Here is a 27,188-nt window from a genome sequence, read left to right on the forward strand (position 1 = left end):
CAGGAATAGCCAAGACACCACTGAAGAACAAGATGGGAAAACTTCTTCTACCAGAAATCAAGACTTACAAAACTATAGTAATTAAAGCAGTAGGGCATATATGAATAGACCAATGGAACTGAATAGAGAATTGATTCCAGCCACAAGGGAAACGTAATATGGTAGAGAACTAGTATTTAAGATTAGTGAGGAAATATGAAATATTCAACAAATAATGTGATAACTGGTTATACATATGGGGAAAAAATTGGGTCCTTATCCCAATCCATGGGCTTCCCAGGTGGTGCTAGTGATAAAGTATCTGCCTGCCAATGCAGGAGATGCATGAGATGTGGGTTCCATCTCTGGGTCCAGAGGTTCCCCCAGAGACTCTTACAACTGCTTCTTTGTGCAAATCAGGGCTGGTTAGCCACCTTCTCACTAAATAGTCACATGGCTTTCTATCATGTGCATGTGTGGGTGGGATGAAGGAGAGCAAGCACCCACTGGTATCTCTTCTTATAAGGGCACTAATCCCTTTATCAGGACCCCATCCTCATGACCTCATCTAATCCAAATTAACACCTAATCTGAGGTGCTTCTCCAAATACCATCACATTGGGAGTTAGGACTTCAACATATGAGTTCTGCAGGGACAAATTCAGTCCATACATGCATGCTAAGTCGCTTCAGTTATATATATCGACTCTTTTTGACCCCATGGACAGTAGCCCACCAGGCTCCTCTGTCCATGGGATTCTCCAGGCAAGAGAATTACCGTGCCCTCCTCCAGGGGAGCTTCCCCACCCAAGAATAGAACCTGTGTCTCTTATGTCTCCTGCATTGAGAGGCAGTTCTTTAACCACTAGCGTCCCCTGGCAGCTTATAAACATCTTTTTACTGCCGAATCTCAATAATCAGATGATGTATACTATAACAAAAATAAAAATTTTGCACTCATCAGGTTATACAAAACTGAAACATCTGATGATATTATGCATTGGCAAGGATGTGGAGCCAGGGAACTCTCATTCACTGCTGGTGGAAATGTAAATTGGAAAAAAGAGTTTGAAAAAGAAATATTTTCTACTGAAATTGAAGATGCACGTATCCTACATATCCTATGTTCCAGCAATTCTGCTTCCAGGTATATGCTCTAAAGCACCAGTTTTCAAATTTCCGGGTGCAATACAATAGTTGTTGTTGTTGTTGTTGTTGTTGTTCAGTCTCTTAGTCATATCCAAATCTTCATGACCCCATGGACTGCAGCACACCAGGCTTCCCTGTCCTTCACCATCTCCCTGGTTTTGTTCAAACTCATGTCCATTGAGTTGGTGAGGCCATCTAACCATCTCATCCTCTGTTGCCTCCTTCTTCTGCTTTCAATCTTTCCCAGCATCAGAGTCTTTTCCAATGAGTTGGCTCTTCGCATCAGGTGGCTAAAATGCTGGAGCTTCAGCTTCAGCATCATTCTTTACAGTGAATGTTCAAATTGATTTCCTTTAGGATTGACTGGTTTGATCTCCTTGCGGTCCAAGGGACTCTCAACAGTCTTCTCCAGCACCACAGTACAAAAGCATTAATTCTTCAGGGGTCAACCTTCTTTATGGTCCAACTCTCACATCTGTACATGACTACTGGAAAAACTATGACTTTGACTATACAGACCTTTGTCAGCAAAGTGATGTCTTTGCTTTTTAATGTGCTGTCTAGGTTTGTCATGGCTTTTCTTCCAAGGAGTAAGTTTCTTTTAATTTCATGAGTTCAGTCACCATCTGCAGTGATTTTTGAGCCCAAGAAATAGTTTGTCACTATTTCCATTTTTTTCCCATCTGTTTGCCATGAGGTGATGGGAACAGATGTCATGACCTTAGTTTTCTTAATGTCAAATTTTAAGCCAGCTTTTTCACTCTCCTCTTTCACCTTCATCAAGAGGCTCTTTAGTTCCTCTTTGCTTTCTGCCATAAGGGTGGTATCATCTGCATATCTGAAGTTATTGGTATTTCTCCTGGAAATTTTGATTCCATCTTGTGATTCAGTACATTGCAATACTGTAGTAAACTGTGGAATTAATTTTAGTGGTGCTGAGGTATAATTTCCTGAAAGGTAAAATAATGATTTTCACAAAAATATAAAATAAAAGGAAAAACATGCTATTTGCCTCATTAATTAAAGAGGGAGCCAGTAAGATGTTACAGGAATGTTGTATGAATCTGCAAAGAAACAAGAATATTAAAATGAATTCACTAACAGAGGCAAAAGTGGTTTACTATCCTATAGGTCAATAAAATATAATGCTTGGGAGTATCTTTTCTTCAAGGTGGACAAGAATTATTTTAAATACTATAAGTTTTCTTGTAAACTATTTTAGTTGACAGAAAGACAGCCCTATGGATTTGAATCATTCCAGTATCTACTTAGAAAATGCTCAATGCCCAGGCTTACATTGGAAAGTGTCTTTTGTTCATTTCCATCTTTGACAATTTTTCCTGACAGCAATTCCCTTTCAGCATCTTTTTTTTTTCTTTGTAATGAAATAAAAAAGAAGGAATAGAAATTTAGTGCATTGTTGGTAGTAAGTATAGTTATGTGTTGGGGCCCTGGGTAGCTGCATGCAAATGTACCTCATTGGCACATTGATTATTTTGAAGTAAAGTAGCTTAAGAGATGGCCAGCACAAGAGGGACACTCTGACCCTTCTTTCTATCTCCCTGAAAGCAGGAAATAAATCTCTCATGTGACAGGTGCACTCCCTGCATCTGGAGCTAGAAGGACACTCTTATCTCCAGAGATAGGGAATTCAGACCAGCAAGCCTGTATAAACAAACTCTGTTACTTCCTCTAATTTACTACCCCAAGCCCAAACTCTGTTTAGATTTTTTGCTAATTGAACTCCCATAACCTAGTTTCTTTGTCCTGTCAATTCCTCACAAATTTTTTGTTTAAAATTATAAAAGCTATCTGCTTTAGCCACTTCTTAGGCCCCTCTCTCTTTTTTTTTTCCTTAGGCCCCTTTCTATGAGCCGTCCTTGTGAACAATTAAAATTGTTTCTTTTTCTCCTGTTAAGTTTTGTCTTGTGTCATTTTATTACCAGTCCAGCCACAAGAAATCAAGATGCAAAGAGGGGGGAATTTCCCCCTCTCCAACACGAGTTTTGTGAAATTTTTGTTTTATCTATTGATGTGGTATGCATGTGGTTATCGGATTTGTTGTAGAATGTTTTTGTTCGCTGTGGGCTGGGGTCAAAAGGTTTGAAAGCCATTTAAAAATGTGCCACATTATGAGTTTCAACAGTTTCAATAACTGGACGTTTAAGTTATCCCTTCAGTCAAAGTAGACATCCACTCACAGTGCAGAGACTCAGAAAATGATCTGAGTGAATGGCAAGGAATTGAGAAGTGTCGGGTAGTGAGTGAGGAGTGCGGAGTATGTGGGGCTGTTGCGTGTGTGTGTGTGCGTGTGTGTGTCATTTTGAAAAGATTCCATAGTTCTCCTCTTCCGAGACCCACCTGCAAATGAGAAGTATGCTGCTTTGTAAACCTCCCTGAGGAAAATAATTTGTTGCAAACTTAAATAACAGGGCCACAGAATTTGTAAGAAAGATTCTTACAAATAAATACATAACAAAAAATGAGGAAAACATTGTACCTAGCAGAAAAGGAAACTGCTAGAAAACTTGTAATTCCTTTCACTGCAGAAATGACTTTATCCAAGTCTTGGGTGTGGGTAACATTGACTTCTACTCTGAAAGTTCTCTCTGCGGGATACTCAACAGTTTTGGAGGGATGGATAGGCCTGGAGGTGCAAACTCTAAGCCCTTTCTTTATGTGAAGAGAAAGTGTTCGTCGCTCAATCGTGTCCGTTTCTTTGCGACCCCATGGCCTGCACCAGGTCCGTCTGGAGTAGGTAGCCACTCCCTTCTCCAGGGGATCTTCCACAACCCGGGGATAGAACCCAGGTCTCCCTCATTGCTGGCAGGTTCTTAACCGTCTTAGCCACATCTAGACGGTTGTGGACTCTCTGGGAGCAGCGTCAGAGGCTGTGTGAGGAGACTAGGTTCCGACTCTCATTAGCACGGATGATCGCTCTCTGTCTGGGAGGCCACAAGAATCGAAAAAGGGTAGGCGGCGTGGAAAGGGCGAGCCCGCCAGCCTCCACAGGCAGGAGGTTAGGCTGGCCGCTGGACCGTTCTCCGCGAGTAGTCAAGCACCAGCCGAGCGCCGCAGCAAAGTAGCACCAGGAGGCGCCGCTCCCCGCGCTGAAGAGCAGTGCGCACGCGCAGACGCGCCTGGCCCGCGAAGCGGACAGGCCCGCTCCCCAGACCCGGCCTCGCCTCCAGCACCCGGCCGCGGACCGCACTGCCTAGTCACCCCGCCCGGTTTTCCCCGCCCACTCTGCGCGCCAGCAGATCGCGGCTGCGCGCGCAGAGCCTGAGCGGGCGCCGGCGGGAAGGGGAAGCGGCGGGTAAGGAGGGCCCGCGTCCTGGGGGCATCTGTGACTGGGTTGGGAGTTTCCTCCTCGCCTCTGTCTTTGTGGAGGAGCGTGCGAGGAGCCTCTGGAACTGGCTTCCTCCTGGCCGTTCAGGCATGCCTCTACTAATCGAAGTGTTTTCGCCCTCACCGGAGCGTCGTCTAGTCCGGTCTCCACCTGCTTCTCGTCTCCCCGCCCCCACTGGGGAATCCGAGGCCGAGCGCAGGCCGGTCTGATGTCGTCAGACCTTCTGCTCTCGCCAGACCCATCTGAGATGCCTTCCCGGCCGTTTAGGTAGCGCTAGATCGTTTATCTGCCTTTAGTGGCGCGGCATCCTAGGAGTAGCTCTCCGGGTTCAGCCTCCAAATCAAGCACAAAGAGCCTCTTTTTTTTTTTTTTTTTTTTGGACGCTCTCGTCCTGGGATTCTTTCTGACACCCTTTGCTGAGTGAAGCAGCTTCCAGATGCTCCAGGCAGTGACTTTGAGGCCACTAAACATAGATTCTCTTTGCTTCCTCTGAGCGTCTCCACCGTTTCCTTAATAATCCACCTTTGAAATTTGTGTCTGTTGAGGCGCATCCCTTACATGCAATGGCCCTGAATTAAGCTCTTTCCTTTTGGAAATGGGGTGACACCATGTACCTCCTTTTGGAATGAAGTACTCCACTGGCAGTGGGATAGTATCAGCAGTTACTAAGAAGCGTAGTAGTTAGAAGTGAAGGAGGATTTCTGCTGTCCGTTGCCAGAGTAGATGGATATTCAGTCACTTTTTTGTACCAGGAGGTACCGTTTTATCTCAAGCTATGCTTGATGCCCTGAAGTTGGGGACAGAGGAGGTACCTTGTAATTAAACAAATCGCTGAGTCCAGAATCTGCTGACAGGAAGAAATCTAAAACAGAAAAAGCCTGACTGCCGTGCCATGTTTAATAATATCTGCAGATCAAATTTCTATCTAGAGAGAAATACACTTTTTCTATGTAAGTTAAATGTGATATGTTGACATTTATGTTGGTGCTGATGTGAAGTTTTAGCAGCTACCTTGGAACTTTTCAGTCAAGTTTCTCAATAAGTTAATTCCTAAGTAATCATAATAATCAGCTTAGTTATTTTTACTTTGATAATTTTTACTGAATGCTGAAAACTTAACCACTCCCACCATTTCTGTTAGTCGACTAATTTTCCTTGATACCTAAATGCCTTTGTCATCTTAGATTTCTCTTGTGCTTCATCTCGATATCTCTTATATGACTGGATCTCATGGTTTCTTTTTTCAAAAAGTAACTTGGATTTATCCTTTTGATTCTCATTGTTGAAGCTGGAAGTCTCTTTTCTAAGACTTTGCTACCTCTTAGCACTTCCTCCAGAGAGCTCAAAAAACAAGTCTGAAACATGACTATTGTCATGTTTATTCTTAATAAACCTATAAAGTTTCATGTTCAAACTTATTTGGTTGGGTTTCAAAGCTCTTTCTGTGCACATGATATGATGGGAAAAACCCAGGATTTAGAGTCAGACCTGGGTTTAAATACTAGGACTGTCATTGTACTAACACTGTGTCCTTGGGAAACTGAGCTTCAGTTTCCTTCCCTTATTTCGAATAACAATATCTTTTCTTCCAGCCTCTTAATTATTGTGAGAATTACAATTGCCATAATGTGTGAAAAAGTTGTCAGAATTAAACAGAATCTAAGCTATTATTGTTATTTCTTAGTGCCCATTTATTTCACAATCATTTGAAAACAATATATGTTAGACACTGTGCTACAGCTATGAAAGATAGTTCCAAAAGGATTGTCTCTCAGGGAACTTTCAGAGTGTGTGTGTTCATAGGGAGTAGGGTGACAAGGAAGAGTGTGATTGTTGTTTAGTCGCTAAGTTGTGTCTAACTCTCTTGCAACCCCATGGCCTGCCAGGCTCTGTTCATGGGATTTTCCAGGCAAACTGGAGTGGGTTGCCGTTTCCTTCTCCAGGGGATCTTCTTGACCCAGGGATCAAACCTGCATCTCCTAGAGGTAGATTCTTTACCACTAAGCCACCAGGGAAGCCCCCAGATTGTGATAATGGGCTGTAAAATAGGTATGGTTAGGGTGAGCACCAAACCCAGAGGAGAGAGGAACAGGGAAGATTTCCTGGAGGATATTAAGTTTGAACAGTCTTGAGTTATAACAAAGATCCAGACAGAAAAGGTGGGGAAAAGTGTCATGAAAGAGATGTCTTTAGAGAACTGCAAATTGTTAGGTTTTATTGGAGTATTAAAAGTATTCAAAGAGGATTATAGGAGGTAGGATTGGATGGGTAGACAGAAGTGAAATTTGAAGGTCTTTTTTGTGCTAAAGGAAGTGAACACATTGAAAGATTTTAAGCAGACAGTTGGCCTGATCACAGTTGCTTTCAAAAAAACAAAAAGGGAACACTTAAGTTCTTTTTTTTTTTTTTTTAATTGCTCATTTATTTATTTTTTGGCTGTGCTGGGTCTTCATTGCCGCACTGGCTTTTCTCTAGTTGTGGCGAGCCAGGGCTACTCTGTAGCTGTGGTCCTTGGGCTTCTCATTGTGGTGGCTTCTCTGTTGCAGAGGACGGGCCCTAGGGCATCTGGGCTCAGTAATTGTGATTCCTGGGCTCTAGAGCACAGGCTCAGTAGTTGTGGTGCATGGGCTTAGTTGCTTCTCTGCATGTAGACCTTCCCGGACTAGGGGTCAAACTCATGTTTCATGCATTGGCAGGCGGATTCTTTTCTACTGAGCCACCAGGGAAGCCCCACAATTGCTTTTTGAAAGCTCATTTTGACTGCCGTGTGTGCTTCCTTACCACAGTGTACAAGGCTATCCTTCTACCTTTGTGCCTTTCCTTATTTTCTTTAGTTCACCGTCTCCTCATACCTTAATACACTGGCACTCAATATCCAGTTCAGGTTCCATTTCTGCTGTGAGGCGTTGTCCACTTACTTAAGACCGCATTATTCATTCCCTTGTCTGAAACCCTGTTAGGAATAGTACCACACAGTCTGGTCCTTACTAGTTTCATATGTTTTTATGTCCCTAAATAGATCTTAATTTCCTTGAGGATAGGGAATGTTTCATATGTATATGAATAGAAGACATGCTAAACACAAAAATTTGTTGCTTGGTCTCTTTCTTTTTTTCAGGGTAGGACCAGATTATGGGCAACAGTCCTTTTAATTGATCTATCATCATCATGGCTAATGAGGGCTGTGCCAAGGCTGGTGATAGTCATTTTTCATTAGATAAACATGCTCAACTCATCTTGGCTCAGATCAATAAAATGAGGAATGGAGAGCATTTCTGTGATGTGGAGCTGCAAGTTGGGAAGGAAACTTTTAAAGTCCATCGGCTGGTTTTGGCTGCCAGTAGTCCTTACTTTGCAGCTTTGTTCACTGGAGGAATGAAAGAGTCCTCAAAAGATGCGGTACAGATTCTAGGAATTGAAGCTGGAATCTTTCAAATACTTTTAGATTTCATTTACACAGGTATGTAAGTATTATATTGTTGTTTAGTTGCTAAGTTTTGTCTGACTTTTGTAACCCTGTGGACTATAGCCTGCCAGGCGCCTCTATCCATGGGATTTCCCAGGCAAGAATACTGGAGTGGGTTGCCATTTCCTTCTCCAGGGGATCTTCCTGACCCAGGGATTGAACCCGTGACTCCTGTATTGGCAGGCAGATTCTTTACCACTGAGCCACCAGGGAAGCCCATTTAAGTATTATATGTAGTGTAAATATATATGGAAAAATAGATTTGAAAGAGATACACTAAAGTGTTAATATAGGGAATTCCCAGGCATCAGGGGTTACGGCTCCACACTACTGGCAAGTTGGAAAAAAAATAGTGTATGTCTGTGTCTGGGAAAACGTTTGATTTTCATTTCTATACTTTTCTGCCTTACATCTTTTCATGTGCCTGTTGGCCATCTGTATGTCTTCTTTGGAGAAATATCTATTTAGGTCTTCTGACCATTTTTTGATTATTTTGTTTTTTTGTTGTTGTTGCTGTAAAAGTGCTTTTAATAACCTGTAAAGACTTATTAAGTTGTAGGGCATTCTTTTTCTTACTCTTAAGTAATCCTTGGCTTCATCCAATACCATTCCTTCAGTTACCTTCCATCACAACCCATGATGTTATCTTCTCCAAATTTGTAATGAACTCTGATTTCATTCAATTAAGTCTTAGATTTCTCTGCAGCCACTACTGTTTATTCCCATGGTGAATTCCATTTCTTATATTTTTGGAAAATTCCCTATTTGCATTTAAGAAGCCACATTCTCCCTCTCACCATAGTGTCTTTGGCCATTCATTCATATATAATAAATTTTGGGGGCACCTAGTGTTTGGAAATACAGAAAGGGCAAGCTTTTCTTTAACAGACTTTATAAATCTAATTGAGAATACAAACACTCAGTTTAGTTGAATGTTTTAAAAGGGGTAAAGGGAAATTATGAGATTGAATGGAGGGACTTCCCTGGTGGTTCATTGGTTAAGAATCCTGTCAACCAATGCAGGGGGCCCAGTTTCAATCCCTGGTCAGGGAACTAGATCCTGCACACAGCAACAAAGATTCCCTATGGTGCAACTAAGACCCAGCTAGGTCAAAAAAAAGAGAAAAAGATTGAATGGAGAGTTTATCCTTATTAGGTAGGATATCCTTTTCTTTCTAAATATAATTGAGTATTTGATCTCTTCCCAAAGTCATCATATAAGTATATGAAAGTGAAGCCCTCTGGAAGGAGATTGGTATATATAGTTACTTAAATGTTAAATGTTTAAAATTTCTCATATATTATGGACTCTTAGTTATACCTCACATTAAAAATTAACATTTATATGGCACTTTATTGTAATGAAGAATATGGCCCATGTCTTACTCACTCCTGTGCCTCAGTCAAATGTTTGTTAGATGCGTATAGTCTTATGTTAAAAGCATAGACTTTGATGTCACTCCTTACTTTGCATCTCACTTAACCGTGTGACATAGGGTTGAGTTACTTTAACTTTCCAATTCTGTTTTCTTAGTATAAATACAAGGGGGAAATCCACTATATGGGGTTATATGGAGGGTTAAGTGAATGTATAGAGCAATTAATGCTGTGCCTGGTTCATTGTTAAGTGCTCCATGCATGTGCAGTACTACTATCATTTAGGTTTTGCACCTTTCTACAAGTTCTTTGTTACCTTTTACTCAATATTCATCTACTCCCACAAAGCCTGAGCTATCAGTGGAATCAAGTATAATGCTTTTTGAATATAAGTCAATGTTTGTTTTATTTTATTGGTTATTTTGTCTTCCTACTTCCCTAGGTATAGTGAACATAGGCGTGAATAATGTCCAGGAGTTGATTGTTGCAGCAGACATGCTACAGTTGACTGAAGTCGTTAATCTTTGCTGTGAATTTCTGAAAGGACAAATTGATCCACTGAACTGCATTGGGATCTTTCAGTTCTCTGAGCAGATTGCGTGCCATGATCTTCTGGAATTTACAGAAAACTACATTCATGTCCATTTCTTGGAGGTGCATAGTGGGGAAGAGTTCCTGGCACTTACAAAAGATCAGCTGATCAAAATTTTGCGAAGTGAAGAGCTTAGCATCGAGGATGAATACCAGGTCTTCTTAGCTGCAATGCAGTGGATACTGAAAGATCTGGGAAAGAGAAGAAAACATGTGGTGGAAGTGCTGGACCCAATTCGATTCCCTTTATTACCTTCTCAGAGACTTTTAAAGTACATAGAAGGTAATTTTTTTGTTTCATGTTTAATTAGTCAGTTTTATCCAATGACCTTTCCTCTGTTTGAAATGTGATAGTGTTTTCGTTTTTCACTTCAATAGCAAACATTTATTGAATGGTTATTATATGTAAGGTACAACTTTTGTATTTTGTAGGTACAGTAGTATTTCAGTATTTCTACCCATTATTTTAATCAGATCTTTATCTTGAGGTTAACTACCAAGGGAGATAAAATTATTGACAGAGCTAAAATATTCCTGCTATTTTTGGTAGTAGTACTGATTATTTTAGCATAAGATTTCTTCTCGCCACTTTGAAAAATTCAGCAAAACCTAAACATTTAAGGAAAACTATATATGCTGAACACAAAACCAAAACTCCATAAATCCTATAAGTCCTCTCATTATAAAATTAATTGAATATTGATATAATAATACAGCTTCTATGTAGCCTTTGAATATATTTAAGTTCTAAACTTTGAAAACACTTTTCACCATAGTATAAAATAAATTTTATCTTTATATTAGAAAAATAATATTTAAATTTATTTTTAAAAACTACTTTGGACCAGTTTCAAGATTTGAAGCTTTAACTCTTGTCATTTAGGATGTGACTGAATTACAAATATTTTATTATGAATTAATTATAGTATTAGCATTAAAGTTGTAATTATATGATATAATTATATTTAATGTGGATTTTTAGGTTTTTCTACTCTTAACAGTGTCAACAGAAATTTGTAATTTTTTCTCAGTGATATCTTGTATTAATGTATATATCATCAATTCTCATTATTCATATATATAGTCATTACTCACTGACTACTACTACTACTACTACTAATAGTTTTCACCAACTACTATTTGTGGTGGTTATCCTCTATAAATCTACCAAGAACAGTGATCAGCAAATACTGAGCCATTGTTCTAAGAAAAGCATGAGGTAAGTTCTTACAAGCCTCTGGTCACAAAATTTTTGTCCTGATCAATACGTAAACTTGTTTTTGTGTGTGTGTCTGTCAGAACCCCCTCATTTAATATATACTGTTGATTCATTAAACTCATGCCCAACAAAACTATAACTCAAGGCTGAGTGAAGCCTAACACATGTTCAGTTCAGTTCAGTTGCTCAGTCGTGTCTGACTCTTTGCGACCCCATGAATCGCAGCACGCCAGGCCTCCCTGTCCATCACCATCTCCCGGAGTTCACTCAGACTCACGTCCATCGAGTCCGTGATGCCATCCAGCCATCTCATCCTCTGTCGTCTCCTTCTCCTCCTGCCCCCAATCCCTCCCAGCATCAGAGTCTTGTTAGGCTTCTGTAAGACACATCACAGCCTTCTTGCACTTACAAACACTAGACTTTCATACTTTCGCAGGATGCTTAGGGACTATTTTAAACAGTGAAAAGGACAACAGAAAATACAAAGTGAAAACCATGATGCTAAATAGAATGTGAAGAGGACACTTGTTTATAGTGAGAACTGAAATAAGATGGCAAAATGTCACCTCTTTCGGTCTCACCTGGAAGCATGGATGTTAGGTGATTCAAATTTTTTGCCACTGTATGGCATGTCTGTGAACCACCAGGAAAGCGCTGTGAGTGTTGATTTGGGTTGAAAATTCATGTTAGTGAGTAGATGTATTCATAAGTAAAGAATCCACTAAAAATGAAGACTGACTATATTTAAATGCTAAAGCAAGAGAAAAATTATCCAGACACATTTTTTGTGTGTATCATGTGAGAAGTTAGGAGTGCGACAAAGGCTTTCACGGTTGAGTTGACTTTTGCAAAGTGCTGCAGATACAAAGTACTGAAGGGAAGTTCCCTGGAATAGGGGCATGTTTTCCTGTGGCTTTTTAGTGTCATAATATTAAAGTCTTGTACTGCCCAGTTCAGTTCAGTTCAGTCGCTCAGTCGTGTCCAACTCTTTGTGACCCCATGAATCGCAGCACGCCAGGCCTCCCTGTCCACTACCAACTCCGGAGTTCACTCAGATTCACATCCATTGAGTCAGTGATGCCATACAGCCATCTCATCCTCTGTCGTCCCCTTCTTCTCCTGCCACCAATCCCTCCCAGCATCAGACTCTTTTCCAGTGAGTCAGCTCTTCGCATGAGGTGGCCAAAGTACTGGAGCTTCAGCTTTAGCATCATTCCTTCCAAAGAAATCGCAGGGTTGATCTCCTTCAGAATGGACTGGTTGGATCTCCTTGCAGTCCAAGGGACTCTCAAGAGTCTTCTCCAACACCACAATTCAAACGCGTCAATTCTTCAGCACTCAGCCTTCTTCACAGTCCAACCCTCACATCCATACATGACCACAGGAAAAACCATAGCCTTGACTAGACGGACCTTAGTTGGCAAAGTAATGTCTCTGCTTTTGAATATGCTGTCTAGGTTGGTCATAACTTTTCTTCCAAGGAGTAAGCGTCTTTTAATTTCATGGCTGCAATCACCATCTGCAGTGATTTTGGAGCCCAAAAAAATAAAGTCTGACACTGTTTCTACTGTTTCCCCATCTATTTCCCATGAAGTGATGGGACCAGATGCCATGATCTTCATTTTCTGAATGTTGAGCTTTAAGCCAACTTTTTCACTCTCCTCTTTCACTTTCATCAAGAGGCTTTTTAGTTCCTCTTCACTTTCTGCCATAAGGGTGGTGTCATCTGCATATCTGAGGTTATTGATATTTCTCCCAGCAATCTTGATTCCGGCTTGTGTTTCTTCCAGTCCAGCGTTTCTCATGATGTACTCTGCATATAAGTTAAATAACCAGGGTGACAATGTACAGCCTTGATGTACTCCTTTTCCTGTTTGGAACCAGTCTGTTGTTCCATGTCTAGTTCTAACTGTTGCTTCCTGGCCTACATACAGATTTCTGAAGAGGCAGGTCAGGTGGTCTGGTATTCCCATCTCTCTCAGAATTTTCCACAGTTATCACCTAAGGACATTTCACTGGAGTACAACTGCAGGGAAGTAAGGGAGAAATAAATGGAGGATATTTTCCAAAGGCAACCTTAGTATTTTGCAGTATTTTTGAAACTTTATCTCTGATCTTTTTAGAGAAAAGATGGACAATTTATACAGAAAACTAATGAGACCTCTAACACAAAATTCAGTGAGGGAGCAAAAGACTTCATTGAAATGGTTAGATTGTGTTATGTGAAATGTGTAGATTTTCCCCTATGGTGTATAATTCAGGTAATTTAATATTATTAGTATGTGATAACATATCTTTTTCTTGCATTTTAGAGAATGATTTTACTTTTTAAAATGGTACATGCTCTTATAAAAACTTTAGGTAATAAATTATTAAAAAAGCAAACAACAGATCACCCAAAGTTCACCATACAGTAATAGCCAGTTATAATTAACATCATTAAACATCATTCTAGATGTCTCTGTATAGGAGGATGGATGATGGGTGGGTGTATGGTTGCAAGGATGGATAGAAAAAAAATTTACAAGAATAAGAATCATTCTATCATACTATTTATAATACAAAAAATATACCTAAATATCACTAAAAGTTAACAAAGAATAAACTAATTAGGTAAATGTTTATTTAATCCCAAGAAGTATTTCATTCTAAAAAGTTTTTACATGATAAAAACAAAAAGATGAGCTTCATTAAAAGGTGAAACCATAGTTTCATTTTGTGTTTCAATTTTAAAGTTTAGATTCTCAGCTATGAAAAATGAGGTAGTTAGTATTGTTATTTTTCTCCTTAGCTGCCTCAAGGTCTACATAGCCCTTATATAGATACTTTTCAAATCCTCCTAGCTCTGTGCTTTTATTCTATATTTAAGTGGTTTTAATGCTCTGTACCAGTTTTTTAACAGTAGTCTTTTTGTTCCTGAACTTTCTTTTATTTTGGGGCCCTGCAGCACTGCTTGCAGGATCTTACTTCCTCCACAAGGGATTGAACCCAGATCATCACAGTGAAAGCACCGAATCCTAACTACTGGACTGCCAGGGAATTCCCTGAGCTTTCTTTTTTGATTTGGTTGGTTAAATTTCATCACCAAGATTTTTTTTTTCTAAGAAAGGTTCATGATTACTGTATTTGCTGATTTTTTTCCTCATATCTGAGAATTTCTGTTACCTTTTAAATTTAACAGCTATTTGTGTGGGTGCAATATGCTTAATTTATGAGAATTTCCCCACCTCCACCTCCACTGTAAGTTTGTAAGGAGTGTTTTTTTTTTTTTTCCAATGACTTGTTTTCTGCTTAGATGGCTAAAGAATTCTCTTTCATTATTCTTGATTTGTGTTCAAGTGTGCCGTTTTTCCTTAGACTATATCATATACCCTTTTCCTTTTTTTGGTCATGCCCTGTGGTGTGCAGCAATTTTTCCTTCATTTTGGAAATTTTTTCCTCTGTGAAATTCCTGAATATTTCTAATGTTTCCTTTGGTGGTCTTCATCCTTGTATTGGAAACCTTTTTGTCTTTCGTATTTATCAGCTTATAATGTAGGAAATCAGTCCTGAATATTCATTGGAAAGACTGATGTTGAAGCTGAAACTCCAATACTTTGGCCACCTAATGTGAAAAACTGACTCATTGGAAAAGACCCTGATGTTGGGAAAGATTGAAGGTGGGAGGAGAAGGGGACAACAGAGGATGAGATGGTTGGCTGGCATCACTGACTCAACGGACATGAGTTTTTGAGTAAACTCCCGGAGTTGGTGATGGACAGGGAGGTCTGGCATGCTGCAGTTCATGGGGTTGCAAAAAGTCAGACATGACTGAGCAACTGAACTGAATGTTAAAATATTTTGTCTTTTGCTCTATGCTCACATTTGTTTTCTTAAGTCCTTACTCCAAATTGCCAATTTGATTATTGTCTAATGAGTTTCTTGCTTCTAATTTATTATGTCTGCACTACTGTCACTTTATTTCCTTAGCAATGCATCTCATTTTGTCTTTGAGCCTTTTTTTTCCCATATAGGATCTTTATTCTTAAAAATAAATCTGCGTATAGAGAATCTGTTTCTGTTATGTGGCTAATGTTTTCTTCCAAACTGAATTCTTAAGTCACTTTCTCTTTTTTTTCCCTGAGGTATATTTAAATAGTTGTATTGCAATTTCTTGATATACTGCTCATGCTTAACTTGGCAACTCTGTTCAAATCTGCTTGTTCTGATAATTCTCCATGATACACTTCCTATCTTGATATTTGTTGTTGTTGCTGAGTTGTGTTCAACTCTTTGTGACCCCATGGACTGCAGCACGCCAGGCTTCCCTGTCCTTCAGCATCTCCTGGAGCTTACTCAAACTCACGTCCATTGAGTTGGTGATAGTTGGTGATGCCATCCAACCATCTTGTTCCTCTGTTGTCCCCTTCTTCTCCAGCCTTCGATCTTTCCCAGCATCAGGGTCTTTTCCAGTGAGTCAGTTCTTCACATCAGATGGGCAAAGTATTGGAGCTTCAGCCTCAGCATCAGTCCCTCCAATGAATATTTACAATTGATTTCCTTTAGGATTGACTGGTTTAATCTTCTTGCTGTCCAAGGGATTCTCAAGAGTCTTCTCCAACACCACAGTTCAAAAGCATCAATTCTTTGGTGCTCAGCCTTCTGTATGGTCCAAATCTCACATCTGTACATGACTACTGGAAAAACCATAGCTTTGACTATACAGACCTTTGTCAGCAAAATAATGTCTCTACTTTTTAATACGCTGTCTAGGTTTATCATAGCTTTCCTACCAAGGAGCAAGCGTCTTTTAATTTCATGGCTGCAGCCACCATCTGCAGCGATTTTGGAGCCCAAGAAAATAAAGTCTGTCACTGTTTCCACATCTATTTACCATGAAGTGATGGGACCAGATGCCTTGATTAGTTTTCTGAATGTTGAGTTTTAAGCCAGCTTTTTCACTCTCCTCTTTCACCTCATCAAGAGGCTCTTTAGCTCCTCTTTGCTTTCTGCTGGAAGGGTAGTGTCATCTGCATATCTGGGGGCTTCCCCCAGTGGGGAAGAATCCGCCTGCCAATTACAAAGGAGATGTAAGAGACACTGGTTTGATCCCTAGGTCGGGAAGATCCCCTGGAGGAGGGCATGGCAATCCACTCCAGTATTCTTGCCTGGAGAATCCCCTGGACAGAGGAGCCTAGTGGGCTACAGTCCATAAGGTTGCACAGAGTTGACATGACTGAAGCCACTTAGCATGCACACATGCACATCTGCATATCTGAGGTTACTGATATTTCTTCTGGCAATCTTGATATTACTACTCTGTTTCTCCCACCTAAAATTTGATTGCTATGTATTATGTTCTCACCACTTCTTTCTAGCTTGAGGCATGAGGGTGGTGAAAGAATAGATATCTGCTCAGGCTAAGGTCCTTGCCTGTGGGCCTGGACTCTGCTCTCTCTTGGTGAGATCCAATTATTGATCTGATATCAAGACCTACTTACCTAGCCAAGGATATATCTCACTACTGCGGATTTTGGCTACCACTGAGAAACACTGGGCTGGAAGAAGCAAAAGCTGGAATGAAGATTGCCGGGAGAAATACCAGTAACCTCATATATGCAGATGACACCACCCTTATGGCAGAAAGTGAAGAACTAAAGAGCCTCTTGATGAAAGTGAAAGAGGAGAGTGAAAAAGTTGGCTTAAAGCTCAACATTCAGAAAACTAAGACCATGGCATCCGGTCCCATCACTTCATGGGAAATAGATGGGGAAACAGTGGAAACAGTGTCAGACTTTATTTTTCTGGGCTCCAAAATCACTGTAGATGGTGATTGCAGCCATGAAATTAAAAGACATTTACTCCTTGGAAGGAAAGTTATGACCAACCTACAGGGCATATTGAAAAGCAGAGACATCACTTTGCTAAAAAGATCTGTCTAGTCTATGGTTTTTCCAGTGGTCATGTATGGATGTGAGAGTTGGACTGTGAAGAAGGCTGAGCACCAAAGAATTGATGCTTTTGAAGTGTGGTGTTGGAGAAAACTCTGGAGAGTCCCTTGGACTGCAAGGAGATCCAGCCAGTCCATCCTAAAGGAGATTTGGAAGGACTGATGCTGAAGCTGAAACTCCAATACTCCAATGCTGTAAAAAAATATTTGGTATTATAGGAAACAAACTCCAGTGTTTGATGATTAGCTTTCATTTTTTGATTGTTAAATGTATTTCACTTTCATGGAAAAGACTTTCATGTCTTTTTGATATTGTTTAAAAGTTGATTAAAATATCTTTTCAACATTGCTTTAGGAATATCCGATTTTAATCTTCGTATTGCATTGCAAACACTTTTGAAAGAGTACTGTGAGGTGTGCAAATCTCCCAAAGAGAACAAATTTTGTAGTTTTCTGCAGACGTCTAAGGTTCGACCTCGGAAGAAAGCAAGGAAGTACCTGTATGCAGTAGGTGAGAACCTTTTAAAAAGTAATATAAATTATCTTTATTTTCAGGATAAAACCTCTAAAATTTTTGTTGTTATTAAACATGTGAGAATATGCAAATATGTCAAATAGGCATATTTAATTTCACATACAGGCTGCAGATTTAGAAGTTGCATTTATATAGTATAGTGGACACATCTAAGAATAAAGATATTTATTTGATGTCTATTATTTGGTGATTTAAATCTTTGAGTTCTTAGATACCCAATTATTATCAAATGCCTAAGATATACTGCTTTAAAAATTACTATCTGAATTCTAGTGAGAAATAGAAAAATAAATTTCAAACGTATTAACTATTCACAGTGTCTGAGATGGTCTGTAGGGATAACAGGAACTAGTGGTCTCCAGAGTGTGGAGATGTAGGATAACCCAAAGGACTATTGTATGGACATTTTGTATTGTAGTGTAGTGTAGTGTAGTGTAGTGTAGTTTTTTGGCCATGCTATACAGCTTGAGGGATCTTAGTTCTCTGACCAGGAATTTAACCTGGGCTACCTCAGTGAAAGCACAGAGTCAAAACCACTGGACTGCCAGGGAATTTCCTCTATTAAAAAAAAAATTTAGAATTTAAAATATTGATATATATCAACAAATTGTCCAGATTTATATACATAATATAATTTATATATAAGAAATTTATGTATAACAATTTATAGTATGTATATCATTGCATGTATAATTTTATATATACTATAACATAAATTATAATTTTTGAGTGCTCATTAACCTTGTTTATAATGGGATGTTCAGTTAAGCAAGGCTTTCACCCTCACTATTTTTTAATTGTAAAAGATATTAATAGGGACTTCCCTGGGGGTCCAGTGGTAAGAATCCACCTTGCAGTACAGGGAAGACAGGTTTGGTCTCTGAGTGGGGAAGTAAGATCCCATATGCTACAGAGCAGCCAAGTCTGCACACTGCAACTGCTTGGCCCACAGGCTCCAGAGCTCATGTGCCACAACCACTGAGCTCTCAAGCTGCAAATACTGAGCCCAGGCTCTACAACTAGGGTCTGTGTGTCACAGTGAAAGATCTCTTATGACACAACTAAGACTCAGTGCATGAATAGAAATCACAATGAAACTTCCTAACTAGACAGATAACAAGTTCTTAGATTTTATCTAACATTTAGTTATGACCAGGACCAGGTGGTAGAATATTGTGGTTGAACTCATTGCATTTAAGCCATCATCTTTTAGGACTTGGTACATTTAAGAATAATAGATGTGCCTCTGACAGACTCTAAAGTATGTATTCCTTACTATGCAGTAGTTATATTGAAAATCTAGATGTAGAGGGCTAGATTTTTCTTGTTACTACCATTTCCATATTTAGCAGTAAGGGATTTGCTGTGTACCTGCTTTCCTTTATTCAGGTGGATATACTCGATTGCAGGGGGGTCGTTGGAGTGATAGCAGAGCCCTCAGTTGTGTAGAACGTTTTGACACCTTTAGCCAGTACTGGACCACTGTGTCTTCACTTCATCAGGCTCGATGTGGACTGGGAGTAGCAGTTCTGGGAGGAATGGTCTACGCAATTGGAGGTAATAATGAAAATGTCTTATTTCGATTTTTAGACTGTAACTCTTAAGTTGACTACATTCTTTAAATGCCTTATGTATTTTGCTGGATACTCTGGAGTATATATAGAGATAGTTGTGCTTATGCTGTAAAGAGCAATATTGCATAGGAAACTGGAATGTTAGGTTCATGAATCAAGGGAAATTGGAAGTGGTCAAAGAGGAGATGGCAAGAGTGAATGTCGACATTTTAGGAATCAGCGAACTAGGATGGACTGGAATGGGTGAATTTAACTCATTATAATCTAATGCTGACCATTATATCTACTACTGTGGGCAAGAATCCCTTAGAAGAAATGGAGTAGCCGTCATAGTCAATAAGAGTCTGAAATGCAGTACTTGGATGCAATCTCAAAAATGACAGAATGATCTTTGTTAGTTTCCAAGGCAAACCATTCAGTTTCATGGTAATCCAAGTCTATGCCCTGACCAGTGATGCTGAAGAAGCTGTACTTGAACTATTCTGTGAAGACGTATAAGACCTTCTAGAACTAACACCCAAAAAAGATGTCCTTTTCATTATAGGGGACTGGAATGCAAAACTAAGAAGTCAAGGAACACCTGGAGTAACAGGGAAATTTGGCCTTGGAGTACAGAATGAAGCAGGGCAAAGGCTGATAGAGTTTTGCCAAGAGAACACACTGGTCATAGCAAACACCCTCTTCCAACAGCACAAGAGAAGACTCTACACATGGACATCACCAAGATGGTCAATACCGAAATCAGAAGATTATATTCTTTGCTACCAAAGATGGAGGAGCTCTATACAGTTAGCAAAAACAAGACCGGGAGCTGACTGTGGCTCAGATCATGAACTCCTTATTGCCAAATTCAGACTTAAATTGAAGAAAGTAGGGAAAACCACCAGACCATTCAGGTATGACCTAAATCACATCCCTTATGATTATACAGTGGAAGTGAGAAATAGATTTAAGGGACTAGATCTGATAGACAAGTGCCTGAAGAACTAAGGACAGAGGTTTGTGACATTGTACAGGAGGCAGGGATCAGGACCATCCCCAAGAAGAAATGCGGAAAAGCAAAATGGCTGTCTGAGGAGACCTTACAAATAGCTGTGAAGAAGAGAAGTGAAAAGCAAAGGAGAAAAGAAAAGACATACCCAACTGAATGCAGAGTTCCAAAAATAGCAAGGAGAGATAAGAAAGCCTTCCTCAGTGATCAGTGCAAAGAAATAGAGGGAAAAAATTGAATGGGAAAGACTAGAGATCTGTTCAAGAAAATTAGAGATACCAAGGGAACACTTCATTCAAAGATGGGCTCAATTAAGGACAGAAATGGTATGGATCTAACAGAAGCAAAAGATATTAAGCAGAGGTGGCAAGAATACACAGGAGAACTGTACAAAAAAGATCTTCATGACTCAGATAATCATGATCGTGTGATCACTCACCCAGAGCAAGACATCCTGGAATGTGAAGTCAAGTGGGCCTTAGGAACCATCACTACGAACAAAGCTTGTGGAGGTGATGGAATTCCAGTTGAGCTATTTCAAATCCTAAAAGATGATGCTGTGAAAGTGCTGCACTCACTATGCCAGCAAATTTGGAAAACTCAGCAGTGCCCATTGGACTGGAAAAGGTCAGTTTTCATTCCGATCCCAAAGAAAGCCAGTGCCAAAGAACGCTCAAACTACTGCACAACTGCACTCATCTCACCCGCTGGTAAAGTAACGCTCAAAATTCTCCAAGCCAGGCTTCAGCAATACCTGAAGCATGAACTTCCAGATGTTCAACCTGGTTTTAGAAAAGGCAGAGGAACCAGAGATCAAATTGCCAACATCCACTGGATCATCAAAAAAGCAAGAGAGTTCCAGAAAAACATCTATTTCTGCTTTATTGACTATGCCAAAGCCTTTGACTGTGTGAATCACGACAAACTGTGGAAAATTCTGAAAAAGATGAGAATACCAGACCACCTGACCTGCCTCTTGAGAAATCTGTATGCAGGTCAGGAAGCAACAGTTAGAACTGGACATGGAACAACAGACTGGTTCCAAATTGGGAAAGGAGTACATCAAGGCTGTATATTGCCACCCTGCTTATTTAACTTATATGCAGAGTACCTCATGAGACACGCTGGGCTGGATGAAGCACAAGCTGAAATCAAGATTGCTCGAAGAAATATCAATAACCTCAGATATGCAGATGACACCACCCTTATGGCAGAAAGTGAAGAAGAACTAACGAGCCTCTTGATGAAAGAAGAGAGTGAAAAAGTTGGCTTAAAGCTCAACATTCAGAAAACGAAGATCATGGCATCTGGTCCCATCACTTCATGGGAAATAGATGGGGAAACAGTGGAAACGGGCTCCAAAATCACTGCAGATGGTGACTGCAGCCATGAAATTAAAAGACGCTTACTCCTTGGAAGGAAAGTTATGATCAACCTAGACAGCATGTTAAAAAGCAGAGACACTACTTTGTCAACAAAGGTCCGTCTAGTCAAGGCTATGGTTTTTCCAGTGGTCATGTATGGATGTGAGAGTTGGACTGTAAAGAAAGCTGAGCACTGAAGAATTGATGCTTTTGAAGTGTGGTGTTGGAGAAGACTCTTGAGAGTCCTTGGACTGCAAGGAGATCGAACCAGTCCATCCTAGAGGAGATCAGTCCTGGCTATTCATTGGAAGGACTGATGTTGAAGCTGAATGCCAGTACTTTAGCCACCTGATGGGATGAGCTGACTCATTTGAAAAGACCCTGATGCTGGGAAAGATCGACGGCAGGAGGAGAAGGGGACAACAGAGGATGAAGTGGTTAGATGGCATCACCGACTCAATGGACATGAGTTTGAGTAAACTCTCAGAGTTGGTGATGGACAGGGAGGCCTGGTGTGCTGTGGTCCATGGGGTTGCAAAGAGTTGGACACGACTTAGCTGAATTGAATTGAATAAACATTTGTTAAATAAAGGGATGAAAGAAAAAGGGAACAGGACTTGCCTGGTAGTCCAGTGAATCTGCCCGTTAATTCAGGAGACATCAGTTCATTCCCTGGTCCAGGAAGATCCTACATGCTGCAGAGCTCGAAGTCCATGCACCACAACTACTGAGCCAGCAACAAAGATCAGTCGCAGCCATAAATAGATAAAATTTAAAGAAGAAAAAGGAAATATATGATATTGAATATTTCATACCAGAGGGACACTGTGATTTGTTACTAGGCAAAAGACTTAGGCTTGGTTTTATGAAAAAATATTCATAAAATGTAGCATCAAAATTTAGGTCAATGTTTATGATAAAAAAAATTTTAATTCTGAAAGCTGAATTACAAATTTTTTTTTTTTTGGCTGCACTCCATGGCATGTGGAACCTTAGTTCCCTGACCAGTGATTGAACCAGCACCCCCTGCATTGCAAGGCAGATTCTTACTCACTTTATTGCCAGGGGAATCCCCTTATGAATCATTTTTAATTAAGCAATTTTCTGGATAGTGGCGTGTGTAAAAACCATGTCAGCTAGACATTGGGACTTATTTCTTAATTAAAATCACTGTGTTTCTAAAACTGTTATGAATTCTAAAATGATTAATGAAGAAAATTAAATAAAAGGGAATTTGAATGTGGGAGAAAAACAATTATCAGAGAAGGATCTGAAGAGAAATAAATGCTAACACTTGATATCAAGATTTATTTCCAGGTAAATTGTTTTTATAGCAAGCGTCTTTTTAGATCATCTCTAACTGTTACAGCCAGTTTTCCTCTTTATTTCTTATGGGTCATTCTCAAATACTGAAAGTTGTATATCAAAAATCATACTATTATTTTCCAATTATGACATTGTCAGTTTAAAATGAGAGATATTAAATAATATTTGGTTATTATTTTTTGGAGAAAGCAATCATCAATCAAAAACTGTTTATTAAACTGTTTACTAAATCAATAAATGTCATGGTGCATCTGAAAATTCTAACAAAGAAATTAGAGTTTTGCGCAATAACCTCTTGTCAGTATACAGACTGTAAGTCTATATAATCTTTGGCTGAAAATCTGATGGTTTTTTTATGTACATTTTGGCAGTTGCGTTGTATGAACTCTTTTGTGTTTAATGTAGGGTCACAGTGTCCTATGTGACACTTCCATATATATGTATCCCTTTCCTGATACCACAGAAGCATAAATGGCAGCCTTTCAAAACTGCCATGACTTTATAGGCTATTATTACTGTCATTATTACTGTCTTAACATATTACTTAAAATATAATTTTCAAATAATTTTGTGTTATCAAAGTAATTCATGTTTGCTATGGAAAATTTTGCTGAAACTGAGGCATATGAAAAAGAAAATAAAAATCACCCATAGTATAATCATACCACCAAGAGATAATCACAGTTAACAGTTTATTTCCTTCTAGATATGTATGTATCTGGGTTACTATTCTAAGTATCATATTTTAAAATTAAGATATTCACATATCATAAAATTCACCATTGAGAGTGTTAAGTTCAGTGGTTTTGGTATATTCACAAAAGTGTGCAACCATCACCACTGATTTCAGGACATTTTCACCACTGCAAAAGCCACTGTTTATCAATTAAGGAAAATCTTATATGCGTATAGGAAACTATTTACTAGCCATGTTTCCAGACTGTAGGTCAATGTTGTAAGCAAGTCTTTCCAAGAATAGGCAGTTTTAGGCCTGCTCTGTTTTCTGTACAGTAAGTTTTGTATACATTCAAGATTCTAGGCCCTCATAAAATTATATGAGCTGAAAATACCTTTTCCTACTCTTCTGCTTCATCTTTTACTCTCTTCATGATATCTTTTGGTAAATGAATGTTTTTAATTTTAATGTAGCCAACTCTATAATAATTTTCCCTTTATGGTTAGTATTTCTTATATCTTTTTAAAGAAATCCTTGTCTACTTGAAAGTCATGAAATATATACCTTTATTAATTTTTCAAAATTTTATAGTTTTTCCATTTACATTTAGGTCTGTAATTCACCTGTAACTAAATTTTATAGATCATATTAGTAAGGAACTAGTTTCATTTTCCCCATATACATATATAAAAACAATTCCCAGCATTTTTGTTTACCTGTTGCTCTGCTGTGCAAACTATCTCATATACCTAGTAATCGTATACGCATGGATCTGATTCTAGAATTTCGTTTCTATTCCATTGATCTGTCTGTCTATTCCTGTCTTGTTATAGCTGTACTTTAAGTCTGATAGGCTTATTTAATAGAGAATTTTCTCTCTCCTTAGTATTCTTTTTGGAAGTACTTGGCTATTCTACCTCTTTTATACTTCCATATAAAATTCAGAATTAGTTCATCAAATTTATTTTTTAAAATAATACTGTATGATTCTACTTATATGAGATACTTGGAGGAGTCAGAATCAGTAAAACAGAAAGTACAATGTGTTTGCCAGGGGCTAGGGGAGGAGAGAATGGGGAGTTACTGTTTAGTAGGTATAGACTTCAGTTTTACAAGATGAAAAGAATTATGGGGATGGCTGGTTGTGATGGCTGTATATCAATGTGAATGTGTTTAACATCACTGAACTATATTCTTAAAAATGATTAAGATGATAAATTTTATGTTATGTGTATTTTAATACAATAAAAAGAAAGAGGTTTCTTAAAAATTGGAATTTCTTTAGATCTGTAAATTATTTTGGGAATAATCATTGTTACATTGACACTGATAATTCATCAACATGATACATCTCATTTATTTATATATTCCTTAATTTTAAAATTTATCTAAATAAAATTTATAAATTGTATCCGTAAAGGTCTTATATTGGGTTGGCCAAAAGTTCATTTGGATTTTTCCATAACATCTTACAGAAAAAGCTGAACAAACTTTTGGGCCAAGCCAAATACAATCTTTGATTGCATTAACTTCTTCTAGGTATATTATATTTTAAAATTCTGTTTTTAAGTGTTGTTAAAATTTTTTTTCATTTTCTGTTTGTTGTTAGATAAGCATTACATTAAAACTCAAATTGTAGCAGAGCCTGCTATCTAAACTATGAAAAGTATAGAAGTTTCAAAATGCAAACTTTATCAAAATTACATGGATTGTTTGGGTGGTAGAATTAGAAACAGGTAATAGTCTACTTTGCTTAATTAAGTGGACATTAATAAATGACAGTGCTATGATTCAAAATAACACATGGTGGGCAAATAAATTTTAATGAAGAGTATAAAATCAGACATAATAGTTGAATTCTGACAACACAGAATGCCATTGAATATTGTATTGTGGTTTTAGGCTATTAACATTATTAATTCTTCTCATATGTGTCTCTTATTTGACTCAGGTGAAAAGGATTCAATGATTTTTGACTGTACTGAATGTTATGATCCAGTTACTAAACAGTGGACTACTGTAGCTTCAATGAATCACCCCCGCTGTGGCTTGGGAGTGTGTGTATGTTATGGGGCTATCTATGCTTTGGGTAATTATTCTCTCCAATTTAAAGATAACTAATATTATTTAAATTCTTAATCAAATTCTGCTTACTTTAGAAATTTGAAACTTGTGTCTCTTCAGTTTTAAAAGTTCTTATTCTAAAAATTATATTACTTGGGAAATACTGTCAAGCATGGAACTCTTAGAAGGAGATGGGGATGAAATACAGATGAGATGTCTGGAGGAGCATTTTAGCTGACTTGTTAAATGTCATTAGGATGACTGTTCTGAATATGCAGATATTATTTTAAAAAATAATTTTGCAAAATATTGTATTTCCTATGCAATAGATTGAAGTTTGGGGGTTTGTTTTGTTTGTTAAAATCGCTTGTGAAACGTAGGCAGAGAGTTGAAAGATCCAAGTTCTATTTACAATCAAATTCTACCTTTTCTTGTAATCTTGGACAAATAACCTCTCTGGTCCATATGATAATCATCCCTAATATAAAGTTGTCAGATTAGATGTTTTCTAAGGTGCTTTTCATAAAAAGTTTCCTTTATTCTGGAAATAAGATTTTTTATTTGGTTCTAGGTGGTTGGGTTGGAGCTGAGATAGGGAACACTGTTGAACGATTTGATCCTGATGAAAATAAATGGGAAGTAGTTGGCAACATGGCTGTGTCACGGTACTACTTTGGGTGTTGTGAAATGCAAGGTAATTGCTTTAGATATCTTTTTCCTGAAAATGTATTTTTTAAACAACTGTTTGAGCTTGAGGCTTTATTTTCACAAAAGTGTATTTTGTACCTGTTCAGTTCAGGCGCTCAGTCATGTCCGACTGTTTGCAACCCCGTGGACTGCAGCACACCAGGCTTCCCTGTCCATCACCACCTCCTGGAACTTGCTGAAACTCTTGCCTGTTAGTTTTGAATAATTGACACTAACAGTGTGGAGGTTCTGCTTTTAATCTCTTATATTTTTAAACCTCTTATATCTTTATTTCTGTATTACCAAAATGAAACCTTTTTTTCCAAAATAAAGCTAAAATTAAAAATTCCAGATGGGCAAAGATACCTAATTAGCAAAATAAGCATTTGAACTGTTATCCATTATTGTCTTTTTTCTCTCCCTTGTAGTCCTTAGGGCTTCCCTGATGGCTCAATTGGTAAAGAATCTGCCTGCAATGCAGGAGACCTGGGTTTGATCCCAGGGTCAGGAAGATCCCCTGGAAAAGGGCATGGCAACCCACTCCAGTATCTTGCCTGGAGCATACCATGGACAGAGGAGCCTGGCATGGGGTTGCAAAGAGCTGGACACGACTGAGCAACTAACATTTTAACCTTCAAGTATTTCTAAGTAGGGAGAGGTTATCAAAAACAATCTTTATAGTGTCATAGGCTTCTTCAGTGTTTTTTTAAATAGGGTACATTGTAATTCAGTATACACCCACAGTGCTATCACAGATTTGAAAAATGTACTACATGTTAAAATGGTAAACAGACATTTATTAATTGTCTACTATATACTGATAGGTAATTAATAAGCACTCTCAAATAAAACCTGATTCTCCATTCAGAGATAGGGAACACATTTATATGTACCTGTAGGCTTCCCCGATGG

The 27,188-nt window shown here is 38.7% G+C and overlaps 1 protein-coding gene across 1 annotated transcript in view; it reads left to right on the forward strand.

The window, feature by feature from the left end:
• The first annotated feature begins 4,416 nt into the window (after positions 1–4,416).
• Positions 4,417–27,188, forward strand: part of IPP (intracisternal A particle-promoted polypeptide) — a 34,036-nt gene continuing 11,264 nt past the window's right edge. The window contains exons 1-7 of the mRNA XM_052637376.1: positions 4,417–4,444; positions 7,596–7,937; positions 9,763–10,194; positions 17,415–17,570; positions 18,984–19,151; positions 25,477–25,614; positions 26,161–26,283. Coding sequence (XP_052493336.1) covers positions 7,646–7,937; positions 9,763–10,194; positions 17,415–17,570; positions 18,984–19,151; positions 25,477–25,614; positions 26,161–26,283 — 1,309 coding nt within the window. The 5' untranslated portion in view covers positions 4,417–4,444; positions 7,596–7,645. The remainder of the gene's footprint in view (positions 4,445–7,595; positions 7,938–9,762; positions 10,195–17,414; positions 17,571–18,983; positions 19,152–25,476; positions 25,615–26,160; positions 26,284–27,188) is intronic.

The sequence above is a fragment of the Budorcas taxicolor genome, chromosome 3 (assembly GCF_023091745.1).
Source record: "Budorcas taxicolor isolate Tak-1 chromosome 3, Takin1.1, whole genome shotgun sequence".
NCBI lineage: Eukaryota > Metazoa > Chordata > Mammalia > Artiodactyla > Bovidae > Budorcas > Budorcas taxicolor.